At 40.5% G+C, this 13804-nt stretch overlaps 1 protein-coding gene across 2 annotated transcripts; it reads right to left on the reverse strand.

The window, feature by feature from the left end:
• Window positions 1-3703: 3703 nt before the first annotated feature.
• PVALB (parvalbumin) lies at window positions 3704-13262 on the reverse strand. 2 transcript variants are annotated; one of them, XM_062602754.1, is made up of 5 exons: window positions 13011-13262; window positions 12640-12707; window positions 10547-10679; window positions 10037-10146; window positions 3704-4610 (listed from the first exon to the last, which is right to left on the reverse strand). In XM_062602754.1, the coding sequence occupies exons 2-5, from the start codon at window positions 12698-12700 to the stop codon at window positions 4582-4584; spliced, it is 333 nt and encodes a 110-aa protein (XP_062458738.1). In that variant the 5' UTR covers window positions 12701-12707; window positions 13011-13262; the 3' UTR covers window positions 3704-4581. The 2 variants fall into 2 exon arrangements, with proteins under 2 accessions (XP_062458738.1, XP_062458737.1); XM_062602753.1 differs by lacking the exon at window positions 13011-13262 and having other exon boundaries at window positions 12640-12821.
• Between the last annotated feature and the right edge of the window lie 542 nt (window positions 13263-13804).

Genomic DNA, 13804 nt, shown 5'->3' on the forward strand with positions numbered 1-13804 from the left:
CAGGGTCACTTCACGCTAGACCGTGTCACCCAAGGCTGTGTCCCACCTGGCCTTGAACACTGCCAGGAATGCCATTTTACCACTTCTTTGGGCAACCCATTCCAGTGCCTCGCCACCCTCACAGTAAAGAACTTCTTCCTTACACCTAACCTGAACTTCTCCTGTTTCAGTTTGAACCCATTCCCCCTTGTCCTATTGCTACAGTCCCTCTCCAGAAGGGACTCTAGTATTTGTGTTTATGTTAACTTCTGTCTTTAGAAGTGTATGAACCTCTGTTAAACTTTGTTACTTCTTTGACCATAAGAACACTGACCACAAATGCACTTCCTCTTTGTGGAGTAATTCTCTTACATTAGGAGATCCTCCAGTCTGGGAAAGTTTTGACAATTGACCTTTCATGCATACACCTAACCCCCTTTAGGCACATTTGGCTTCACTACCTCTTTATTAGGAGAAAAGTCGTTTTGAATGTTGGAGGTCCAGAGAATGTTGGGATTTCTAAAGGTGTGCTTCTCAGGAAAAGGGAATCTGCTAAAATGCTTTGTCAGAATGAAGGTGCAGCAGTTCAGGTTCAAGCACATCATTAGCAAGGACAGAGTCCAGCACATGGGGAGGTATTTTAATCACTGACATTTGCTAAAGCCTGTGCTCTGGTACCTGTGTTACCCATGGCCCTGGGTGGTGTTAGAACAAGAATACCAGCATATGCTTTAATCATAGCTGAATTTTGGTGTGTTAACACATGCCATAGAAATTTCTATATAAATAAGTTTCTCTTTCATTTGCAAATTCATTTATATGAATGATATAAATTTCTCTTTCATTTGCAATTCATTTATAAATAAAAGAATGACAAATGAAAGAGAAATTGACCACTTTAAATGTCAATCTGAGATTATAGAGTCAAGTTCTTTTATGTTTTATGCTCATTAACACAAATTTTGTGGGCTAATTTGTGGATTCATTGAACCTTGTATAAATTCATAATCTTGGATGTTATTTTGGTGAGTCAAAACTTGTTGCAAATGTGTGCAATGCCACAGTTTTTAATTCCAGAACAATATTAACTCTGGTTTGGACAGAGTATTGTTAATATTTAGATCCTATAGCACAGAGGCTTTGACAAATTATCTGTGTGTTGTTGGAAAGGAGCACATGAACTGCATTTCCAGTCTTCAGAAGTATTTAGAAATGAGGCAGAAGTGTCTTTACTTCCCTCCTCCCCCAAAGATGCAAAGTCAAAAAAGGCAACAGAAGAAAACAAGCAAGCTTTGCTTTGACGAAGTGAATGAAGTGTGGGAGCAATCATAGAACATTGGGCAGTATTGAGCTCAGGGCTGGTGGGTAGACTGTAAATATAAATCCTAGCTCAGCTTCTGCAAAGTGAACAGGTGTTACAGCCTCCAGTCCATTGATTCCCAAAATAAGACATGTGGAAAACTGCTGATCCATGAAACTCCATTAAGAGCTTGGCAGGACCCTTAAAGAATAAACAATTACGATTTTTTTTGATTGTTTGATGATGGTAAATGGTGATTGGAGAAATTTTAAGCATTGGTGATGGTCTGTTGGTACAAACCCTTTCTTAAAATGCTGGTGTCATTTGTCAGGAAATGATGGTTTGCCTATGACATGAGGATTTGTCTCTTGTTTTTGAGGTATAGCTGAGAGCAATCTGAGTTTCTTTCCTAGCAATATGTAATACCAATGAGAACAAGTGTATTTTTTCATACGAGTAAACATAACTTCCATATCTTAAATCATCAAGTTGTGTCTTGTTACAAACCCTTGGCAATGAATCTAAGGGAAGGATGTGTATTGATAATTTGTCATCAACATGATGGCTGGAGTTGGGTTTTTTTCATAACTTCTATTATAATGGGGAAAAAATATGGAATATTTTCTGTTCAGGAAAAAAAAGATGTAAGATGCCAATTAAGAAATGTAAGGTTAATGTTCATTGAAGGAGCTATTTGCACCCTTGCTTATGCATGAGAAAATTCAAACATATAGCGGTTGCATATTTGAATAAACTGAGCAAATGCTTGTTTAGAATGTCAGGTACTCTTACCATGAAAAGTAACAATGATATTTTGAAGGTCTTTCTACCCATTTTAACTTTTTTAGTTTGAAATTAAAGGATATTTCTTTTCATCTTATCCATTCCTATAGAGCTGAAAAATTTCAGGCCAGATTGGTCACTCAGTGTTGCTTTTTCTGGAATGACTGAGGGAATAACATGAAGAAAGACTGATAAGGGAATTGTTGGGGTCTTCGGACTTTTATGACAGTAAAATATCCCTGTTAATGTTGCTATAACTTATTGATTTCACCTAATATACTATAAAAAAAATATAATTTAGACTCATTAATGGCAGTGGGGGTTTTCTTGCTTGCTTTTTCTTCTTATTGTGCTTTTGTTGTTGTAAAAATACAGCTTGCATGCTATCTAGTGAAGAATTAAAATATAAATCCTTGCAGATTCAAAGACTAGAAAGAGACTATAAAAGCCTTTCTTTATATAGCAATTTTTAGGTTGATTCCATGGGCTGGAGCACCTTGTGCATGAAGACAGGCTGAGAAAGTTGGGATTGATCAGGCTGGAGAAGGGAAGCTGCATGGAGACCTCAGAACAGCCTACAAGGATGCAGAGAGGGACTCTTCATCAGGGACTGTAGTGATAGGAAAGGGGGAATGGGTTCAAACTGAAACAGGGGAAGTTCAGGTTAAGTATAAGGAAGAAGTTCTTTATTGTGACGGTGGTGAGGCACTGGAATGGGTTGCCCAAAGAAGTGGTAAATGCTCCATCCCTGTTCTAGTGTGAGATGCCCCTGCCCATGGCAGGGGGTTGGAACTAGGTGATCTTAAAGTCCTTTCCAACCCAAACCATTCTATGAATCTAGGGTTCTATGATTCATGATACGTCAATGGGTGGGTTCCTAATGGTTTTATTTCCTGTAGCCCAGTATACTGTTGTAATTACGCTTTACTGCCACGTGAGGTCAGCAGCTGCCGAGAGAAAAAAAAAAAACAACCCAAACAACAAACCAGGCAATAAATCGCTTCATTGCAGTCCGTTTTCATTTGCTTTATTTAGAATACTTAGAAATCAATACACTCTTCAGATCCGTATATACATTGTGCAAAACCAAAGGAGTTCTTTTGAAAGCACAGCAGCTTTAGCAAAGAAAGTCTTCCTTGTGAGTTACTACAGAGTGAAAATTTAGAACAGCTTTAGGGAGTGTTTATTGGCTTCCCGAGTAGCATTGGGTAATTGCTGTGGCAGAGAATACTATTCTGTACAACGTGATGGTGACAGGGTTTCAGCGCTATTTTCTTTTAAATTTTAAATACTAAATTAGCGATAATAAATCTGAATGGAATAAGGTATTATTGCTGCAGGGGAATAGTTTGGAACCTAGAAATGGCAACTACCCCTCCTTTTTCTTGCAGTAGTAATCAATGTTCTGTCAAGGTGTGGGGAAGATGTTAAAATAAAGATTGAAAGCATGAGCTTGGTGCCAAAGTTACTAGACAGGATTTGGGATACAAGTGTCTTGCTCTTGGCTCTGTCATAGGTTTACTGTTGGCTAGTCATTTCCTTAGCTAGAGTCTCAGTTTTGTGTGTGTAACTCAAAGGAAAAGATATTCACTTCTTTGGTAAAGTATTTGAAGAAATGTTTTTGATGGGATTTTTATATACTATTTTAACAGTGAGAGTATCAACAGCAACATCACACCTGAATCTTGGTGTCCCCCCCCGATATTCATGCTGTTATTCTTTTGAGTATTCTGTTCTTCCTGTCCTAGATAGTTGTGTAACATTGATAGTAAGCATATCCTGTGTTTCAGAAATGACTGCTTTTTAATACTTTACAGAGTTATCCTCATGCATGATTGGCATCAACTGATATTGCTGTCAGACCTTTTATCCAAAAATCCCCCTGCACCAGGCAAATTTAACAAATGATACAGACAAGGATCAATTTACTGATCACCAAAATGCAGCATGGGAGATGTAGGTTAAATATTAGGAAATACTTTTTAGCTATAACACTGATTAAGTCGAAAGAACAAACTGCCAAATGAAGTTGGGTAATTGCCATCACTAGAGATTTTCCATCACTAGAGATTTTCCAGGCTATGAGTATGCATCCATTTAGCAGGGATGGCTTAAAAATAATGCAGTCAGTTTTGCCAGAGTTCAGAATTTGGGCTGAATGACTCATTATATGCATGTTTTATCCCAAAAATTGGCTTTTAGTTCTTCCTACTTTACCCTAGCAAGGGATAAAGCCGCAGGGATGTCAGCAAAAAAGAGTAAAATTTTCTCTCAGCATGTGCCAAACCTACATGAAATAAGAAACAAGTTATAGTGAGAGAGAATAAAGCCCAGATTGATGTGACCTTTATTATTTTAACAGTGTCTTTCAGCACAATTACAGAGTTGCAGGATTGCAGAGAACAGAGCTGGAGTATAAAATAACATAAATAAATAGAACAGGAGCCAAAGCAGCCAGCAGGAGGTGGTTGGAATTGGGCAGTGAAGGATGGGTGAAGGGTTTGCATTGGTCAAAGCCTTTATAATTCAGCCACCATAGTTGCAAATTCTGGAGAAGGGAAACATTTAAAAAAAAATATTAAAAAAAGAAAATTTAAAGAAGGAGAAAGCATATTACAATGATTACAGAGTCAGTGGTGTAGCAGAAACATCACAATAACAGAAGAACAAAGAAATCCTGGTTAGTTTAAGGGAAAGTATGACTTGGGAAATCTTACAGTGAAATGAAAGGATTTGTTAAGGGTAAGAGAGAAATGCTATACATGCCAGACTGTCAAGACTGTCCACTGCTGTTCATCTGAAGAACTTGATTAGCTCCCTGTTATTCCTTTGTAAATCTCAATGGGATGAAGGCAAGAGCTAGAAATTTAATTTCACAGGGAGATAAATTTCCTTTATATCAGAGTTTGGCAAAGAGACTCATTAACAAGTCTTTCATAGTATTTGTGTCCCTATATTATAAATATATTGCATTTAAATTCAATTTTGTACTGGCAAATTGACTGGAAATGACAGATTACAAAAACAGAAGCTTACACCAACCCATTTTGACCACACTGGTGATAATGAGAAAAATTCTTGTGATCTCAGAGGGACAGGATTTTACTCTGTGGCTTTTATTAGTGTTACATCAATAATATGTACATACATATATCTATCTGCAGTTTGAGTTTATTTTATGCTTTGGTGTATATATGTAGTGCTTTTCATCGGGGTGCTAAAGCATGGAAAAGGCATGTTTGTGTCCTGGTGAATAGCTGCCTGGCATACCACACTCTGAATACTGCATTACTCAAGGAGGTTATAATTCCTAACTCCATCTAACCTTGGAACAGTCACACATGAGAATACCTTGCACAGTTTTGTGTGCTCAGAGCTTGAAAAATGACAGACTGGAGGGAATCCCAAGAAGGGCAACAAAGATGATAAAGGGATTAGAGGGTATACAGAGAGAGTGGTTTATGGGTCTAACATAATCAGCTGAGAGGAATGTGACAAATAGGGGAGGCAGTCATCTGTAAATGCTCAAAAGAAAATTATTGAAGTTTGACGTAATGAAGAATGTCTTGCAACTAAAAAAGATAGAAAATGAAAATTAGGCATTTGAAGAACATTCTAATGTTCAGTTGAAAAATGCTAAACTCTAAACAAGTGAGATCTTCACTGACTGGTGTGTGCAAACTGGTAGCATTTTTGATGATGTTGTGTCCAAAAATCGTGTTGCCAAATGCTGACAAACCAGAGTAAGACATGAAAATGTCAGTGGGTTTAAATTAAATCCAAATCTATCCATCATTTTGAAAGATGTAAATCCAAGTTAGGATTAGTGATGCAGATTACTTAACACAAAAAGTGTCTAAATCCTGTACACGGTGGGTACAGAGATCGCAAATGTTGCAAACTGAATTTAAGAGATAACATAAAGTGCTTGTGATAGAAACCCAGACTGTTCTGCCCAGAAAAGGAAACAGGCTATGATTATTAAATCACTGTGTGAATAAATCCTGCAGAGAGAACCATGAACTGCAACGGATGAAGCCTTTCCAAAAGGGAAAACTAACTACACATATTCTATTAGAACAAGCTGTCGTACTTGCTACAGCTGAATTAAATCCTTTTTTATAATAATTTTTGCATCTATGGAATATATTTGGAAAAGGTTATTCAGGCTTGCAGCCAAATATTTTCTGTAATACATTATGATAGTGATATTATCACTTAATGGCAATATATTTCATGGGTACTTCTTGATGGCCAGCAAACCATAAAATACTCCTTCATGAATAACTGCTATCTGCTTTAAAGTTTTCCCAGGTTTTTCAATATACTTGAGGTATTTCAAAGGTGTTCCAGTTGAACAATCTTGTAAAGTAGTTCACTATTGGTTTTCATATAAAGGTTAGCCCAACCACAGATGGCTTGTGGAGGCATTGTTACCAAGTGTACTCGTATATGGAAAGTATATATTCTGAGATATGACACTGTATATTAACCCCTGCCTATTGGCTGTTCTTGTAAATATTTACTGCCTCTGACAAGGGAGAGAATCCTTGGGATAGACTGCATCCTCCTTTCCAGTTGTAATTCTCCTTCCAAACAAAATTAAGTTCTATCTTTCTTTGCACAACTGATACTTTTAAATTGCAAGGATTTAGACTATTTTGTCATGTAAAATAATTTACTAGCTGTCTTATGTCAAAGCTCCAACATAAAACAAGAGGATTCTTTTGCGGTGTTCAATATAGTTCAGTAACCTATACCAGCCTGATGCATACCCTGTAGTATTTTACTGAAATGACAGCTATAATTACAGAGTACATGTTGTAGGCTAATGATTTCTCTCATCAGATCATGTTTTTTACATTATCGGTATAATAGCAAATCTGTTTAGCAAAATTCATAAGTAATGACTTAACACTAATTTATTTTAGAAGAAACAGGGGCACAAAGGGGGATAACAAAAGGACTTTCAAAAGCTTTTTCTTCTTAGTTATGTCTTTTACCTGTTGCAAGGTAACGACTTGCCAGCTGTAATTCTGAATGCTCGATGTCTCATTTTTACAGTGTTTAAAGAAAATAATTGAAATATTTTGAAATATTTGCAGAAGTTGAGCTGTATCAAGGAAAATATTTTGATTTACTAGGATAAAAATGTGGACTTGTTCTGTCTACAGTGCATGAACTTTGAAAATTATTTATGTACTTTCTCAAGTCTATTAGTAGCAAGAAACAGAAAGGCATGATGTGCATGTCCACTGCTGACACACAAAATAGATTAAAAAACCCACTATGATCATTTTCACTTCTTCCTTACAAATGTTCTCCAGAAGCTGAGAGAGCAGCTTCAGCATTGCTTCCCAAGCTAATCTAGAAGCTAATGTTTGTAGTTTTCTTAGGTAACTTGGCCTTGACCTTTTTTTTTTTTTCTTTCACATTTGTCATCTTTTGTTCATATCAGTGAAAGATGAAAAGGTCTTAACATCAGACAGAAGATGATGTCTTATATGAACAGGCTGCAAGTTTTCAACTGTTTGAAGATCAGCCACAAATTACAAATCTTGACTGGACAGGAGGTAACCTTAAGAAACCGTTTCTGAGCTGAATGGTCTTGCAGGAATGATAAAAGGTTTAAAGCCGGAGACCTGAGAGACAATTTGTAACATGTAACCCTAACTGGAAGAAGTCTGATTAGGTTGGGATTAACATTTGTGAAGAAAAGTCTGAGAAAGATGGCTCTGTGTTAAAAATCCATAAAGATTAGGTTTTACAACTGCTATGGGCTCTTGAGGGGTGCTCCATATGGGCATTCAAGGGCCATCTAGTGAATTAACATTAATCCCTGTGAAAGGCTGCATCATTTAGGTTGTAATAATTTAGTGATGTAGGAAGCTGATGTTTGAAAGAAGGGGTAAAAGTGATGCCTGACAATTCAGTTACAGGGAAGCAAACAAATGGCTCGCAACAGAAATACAGCATTGCAATACTGAATATAAATGTGACGTACATTTGTGACTTTAGATTTTAGTTACATAAGCAATTATAATCTGGAATTGGATTTCTGAACCAAAGGAAAAGCTGGAAAATGTCTGTCATCCTCATCCTTTGGTCATAGCCCCAGCTGTGATTTTTTGCATGTATTTCAAGCCTTTCCAGTGTCACAATTTCCTGTTAAAGTCAAATTTAAGAAATGGAAAAAAAACCAATGATGTTGTACAGTAGGGCTATGTACCAGGCCAGAAGAGGCAAATAAAAGAAGCCTTTCATTCTCTTCTCATTATTGATTATAAATTCAGTGTAATTCCAGTTCAAAGTTAAGGAAGGGTAAAACTTGCAGAAGAAAGAGAAGTGTTTCGTATTGCTTATTACAATGTACTGGCTTTCAGGCACTGTTTCAACTTTTAAAAGTTATGGTCAATCTTAAATAAAAATGTTAATGCTGTATTATAGAATCATAGAATAGTTAGGGTTGGAAAGGACCTTAAGATCATCTAGTTCCAACCCCCCTGCCATGGGCAGGGACTCTTGTAAAAGCCAAAATCATTCTGCAATGTAGTCCTTGTATTCCAATCAATACTGCTTTTGTTTTGCAGCCTTCCGGGAATAACTGAAAATATATGTGATGTGAGGTTGGGGGGATCAGCTCTAACCTTACTTACCTGAGCCAAGTTTTCTTCTGAAAAATCTCGCCCACTGATTTTAGTACCACTGCCACTAATTTAATGGGAATAAGGAGGACCCATATAATTTAAGCATGTGAAATTTCAAATGGTGACACACTCATCAGGTTCAGTAACACTTCTGAAGTTTAGCCGGAACTTCCCCTAGGTGCTTCACAATTGCCCTTCTGTGACCATGATAGGATCATGATCTGAGAAATCAAAGGCTTTTGTCTAGAAAAAGGACCATAGTCACTGGTATGTCAAGGTGCTACAAACAGGCAGATATGTATGACTAATATGTCAGTGGCTGATTTTGTATGTCATTTTTTTCAGCTTCTGAGTAAGGAAACTATGTTAGTTAATCATATTTTGCTTTTTATTCCTTTTTTTTAATTGTTTGGGTTTTTTTTATTGCGACAACTTTTTTTTTTTACAAATCCCAGAGACTGGGTGACAGAGAGAGATAGGAGTGGTTTAGGTATTTTTTAGATTTCAACCTAGCATGTGGCTTATCAGTATTGTGAAAACTCAGCAGTTGCCTGCTGTCTAGGTGATTTAGTACCCTGGCCACAGACTTCTGCTGCTATCTCCTGCAATGAGGAAAAATTTAATTCAGAAACTCATCTCTTCATGTCTCTCCCAGTGTGTCTCAGGAATACAGAAAGAGAAAAAAGGAGAAAATTTGCATGTGAGCTAATTTGATTCATCCCAAGGGGTAATAGAAAAGTCATTTTTAAGCAGTGCTATAAAAGGAAAAGTTGTTTTTTCTTATACTCCTCATATTTAGTAAAAGGGAGTGACAAGCTTTCTTAGCTGTGAAGACCCACTTAAACACGAGGCAAAGCTGGATGGAAATTCCTCAGCAGACTGACTGCCCTTTGAATTTTAAAAGCATTGCTTTGTGAAGTCGTGCATTACCTTCCTATTTACTCTTCATCGAGCAGAAATGCTGCTACTCAGCTGTTTTTCTTTAGAAGTTTTATATTCAAGCCTGGGTCTTTGAACTCCCAGTGTCCTGATCCTGAATCCACTTGAAATCTTAAACTCACTGAAGTTGCATCAGTCCTTAGCCCGGTGCTGTGGTTTAACTACATCTCGGTTTCTATGAACTGTTGCCCCCTCTAGTGTCAGAACTCAGCCCCTGTTTTCCCTAAAGCAAGGGATGGCAAATGTAGCAGGACTTGGTATTTCATTAAATCCATTTTGTGTCCTTCAGAAGGTCACAGCCCCCAGTGATTCCCAGATTTCCTCAGCTCTTGTATGTAAGAGTAATATTTCATTGTTATTGTCGAAGTTTACTCTTCTAATCACATACCATCAGCGCCAATTTTACCGTCACCATCCTTATCTCCAGCAGCCAGAAGAGCCTTCGTTTCTTTGTCTGATAGGTCTCTTCCCTCTGGGGTAAAGCCCTTCAGTACAAACCTAAAGAGGGGGCATGGAAAAAAAGGAAAGTTGTGGATCGGTTTTTTTTTTTCCCCAGAACAGTTTCATTTCATATTTATTTGTACCACCAATTTCATATGTGAGTTGGAATTCAGTGTTGACCTTCTCTAACGTTCAGGGCAAGTGCTTTGCTCCGAAACTACATTTGACTGAAGAACTAGCAATAAGGTATTGATCAGTCATAAAAGTTACAACTAGCTATCTCCAACATGCTTTAGACCATATAGTAAGCAAACAACAGATTATTGCACACAAATACTAGTTGGAAGATTGAACTGTATGCTATTATCTAGAGTCTTAAAAAAAAAAAAAGAAAAAAAAAACAGGAAATTAGACACTTAAGGTGAGGCTATTTGAGAAAGGACGTATCTTGACTTACTTTAATTCCTCCTCTTCAATGAAGCCACTTCGATCTTTATCAAGAATATGGAAAACCTTCTTCACATCTTCTGGGCTCTTCTTTTTCAGTCCTACCATCTCGAAAAACTTCTTGTAGTTAAACGATTCAGCAGCTATAGGAGATGAAAAGCCAGAGAGCTGCTTAGAAAAACCATTGAGACATACATTAGTACATACCAGTGGTTTCCTTCCACACTCCTGCGTGTCCTATCCTGGGAGGCACAGTTGAGCACAACTGTGTGGGAGCTCCATGTACACCCTGTAATCAATTCTCCATGCTTCACAGACGCTAACTGTAATAAACAGAGGGGGAGAGGGACAGTGCCTGCTCTTTGCAGATGAAGAGCTGAGCTACACAGGGATGGAGACTTTTCCCAAGGTCACACAGGAAGTCTGTGGTAGAGTTGGGAGCTGAAGTCTGCCCTGCTTGATCTCATATCAGTGCCTTAACCCCCTTTTTCTTTTTTTGCTAAGTTTAATTCTAAAACAGTCATCTGAGAGCGGTCTCTGGATATTACATGGCTGTCACTTTTTGGCATTTCCACCCTTTAAAACAAAAAAACCCACTCTTGCTCAACCATGGAGCACTGACGGGAAGTGTTACAGAGCACATGGCTATTTCAGGGCTGTTTCGCTTTTCCTGAAGACTTATCAGAAATCGGTGTTGCTTTTGGACCGCTAAAGGTATGTGCAGTGGTGGTTTGTAAGCTCAGGCACTGCAAGGGAGTGCTGTGCGCTATCCTGCCTGCGAGACCGTGTCAGAAACGATCTCCCGGGAGGAAGAGACAAAAAAAGAATCAAAACAAACAAACAGAGCCCTTGAAATCGGAGCCGAGATAAACGAGTTTACCTGCACCACCTCTCCCGTCCTTTAACCGCACCCGCTTTTGTCCCACACGGGTATCCTAACGACTGCTGGCGATTAGGAAGATGTGGATTAGAAACCCAGTACAGTGACCTCCAAAACGTGCTTCGGAGGGTTGTTTGTTTTTTCCCCCTCCTTCTTCCCCATGCATCCTTATTCCGGACGCAGCTTTTCCTCTTACGTAAAATGAAGGAGGCTCAGTCCTTCGGGATCTGCTTGACTGAGACCTGTCATTAGTTGCTGCTAATTGCATCTGCTCCGGGACTTGGAGCTGGCCTCAGAACAATGGGAACTAATGAGAAAACCAGCTGCCGGATGGAGCAAAGCGGCTTGCCGGTCCCTTAGACTCCGGGCTGCTGCGCTCAGCCGGGCTCGGCTGGGTTTGCGCCTCCGTCCGCCCTGGAAGGTCACTGCACAGGGCAGGACGGAGGGAGGCGGCTCTCCCGGTGCTGCGGTCGGCCAGGTAGTTTGGAGGGACAGGGAGAGAGAACGTGCATCCCGGAGCACGATTTTTGGCGTTGCTTTAAGAGCATCCTTGACTGCTGAATCTCTGAGGGGTTGCTGTCGGCTCAGGGCTGGCGGTGAATTAGAGGGGTAGGGAATATCGGGACCCGGAGTAGTCTGAGAGGCAAGTACGGACGGCTGGCAGCCATTCGTCCTGCAGAAAGCTTCTGCAGTAGAGTAGTGAGTTCTCTATCGTTGCCTTCTGCTCCATCCCAAAAAGCAAAGCCCACCCAGGGATCCCACATAGGACGTAAGAAAAGAGCGAGTTCTTAGCTCCTTGCAATGAGAAACAGCAGTTCTGTTATACCTGACACTCAATTTCAGGGGTGAGTGGGAAGCTGCCGGCATCCATGGCTCACTTCCCTATCCCACAACAAGGTATAATCCAGTCTGGTTTTCCGATGTTTTTTTTTTCCTTTGAAAGTATCCCCTCGGTAGGAGCCTGTCCGCAGTTGCTGCTCACCTTCCTTTGAAATAGGTATTTCACCTCTGTAACGTGCAGGGCAACTTTGCTGAGGATGCAGCCCTGGACTTGATAAATGTGATAGGCTTTCACTGCACTTCTGAAAACCATCCTCGATTAGTATTTTGTTTAGAAATATCCTCTAATCTTCCCCAAGTTTAAAGAAATGTGCTGCTATCGGAAGCTGAAGAGGGGAAAGAGGAGAAAAGAGGAAATAAAGAAAAGAAAAAGAGGTACTCACCTGAAAAGGCTCCCACAGCCTTCTTGATATCCTCAGCGTTGAGCACGTCAGTCATAGCCATCCTGCAACTGTTTGAACAGGGAGGCAAGTGCGAAAAGATTAAAAAGTGCTTTTCTCATCATTTCTGCTCATATGACCAAGCTGCAGTGCCGCGCGGGGATGGCACACCGAGAAGGGCTGGACCCGCGCCAGCTCCGTACCCCTGCGTGGCTGAGCGCCCAAACGTGGGCTGCCGCTCTCCCATTCGCAGAGCCCCACGTCGTTCGCGGACGCGGGGGTTCGGCTCAAGAGAGGGCACGGGGATGGGCGCCTGTGAGGGGACCGGAGGGGGCAGGGGGTCGCTCCCTGCGAGATGGGAGCCTAAGCCTTACTGGAGCAGTGCCAGAGTCTGTCGTGATAGCGGCTGGAGAAAAGAGTTGTGCCAAGGTCAAGTCCTCTGGTGCGGTGGAAGAGTGATGGTGCAGAGCAGAGGCTTTTCCTTTAGTAAGGCAGGGCGGGCTTTCCCGGTTATAGTCGGTGATGAGCAAGGAACTGCAGCATATGCCAAGCTTCAAGCTGCTCTTGAGGTCGGGAAGCAAATGTAACGTAGCTTTTGAACATTCGCCGTACCGTTCAAACACTTTAAACATCTCCCCCTTCCTGCCTTCCCCCCTCCCCTTCACACACACGTTCCTGTTAGACCTCATTTCTTTCGGGCCAGTCCATATTAAGCATCATCCTCGCTGAATTAATTATCACATCCCTACGAATCTTACAGATCCTGTTTGTAATGCACAATATGCTGCAGAAGCCTCAGCAATGGGATACGGTGGAACGAGACACGAGGTGACAAACGCGCTGGTGCGGAGCTCCCGAGCAGCGGTGGGCTCCTTAGGCGGGGACCGGGCTCTTCCCGACATCGTCGAGGACGATTTCGGGATTGTGATGTGTTTTCTAGGGCAACTGTGTAATGTGTTTTCTCTCCAAGCAACTGTGCCCATTTTTCACAAGAAATATGGCCAATAGTCCAGCTAGTCCTCAAGAGTTTGGGCAGGAGCCATTAGGCTGAGATAGCCAAGGTTGGGGCCCGGGAGTAGGGCAAATCTCCGCGGGAGTGTTGGCATCTTCGCTTCAGGAAATACGGGGTATGGGGGGAAGTGATCTCCCCGCTCTGGGACCGGCGGGC

The sequence above is a fragment of the Pezoporus occidentalis genome, unplaced genomic scaffold, assembly GCF_034315485.1.
Source record: "Pezoporus occidentalis ecotype Australia unplaced genomic scaffold, CSIRO_AGI_Poc_V1 ctg78, whole genome shotgun sequence".
In the NCBI taxonomy this organism is placed as follows: Eukaryota; Metazoa; Chordata; class Aves; order Psittaciformes; family Psittacidae; genus Pezoporus; species Pezoporus occidentalis.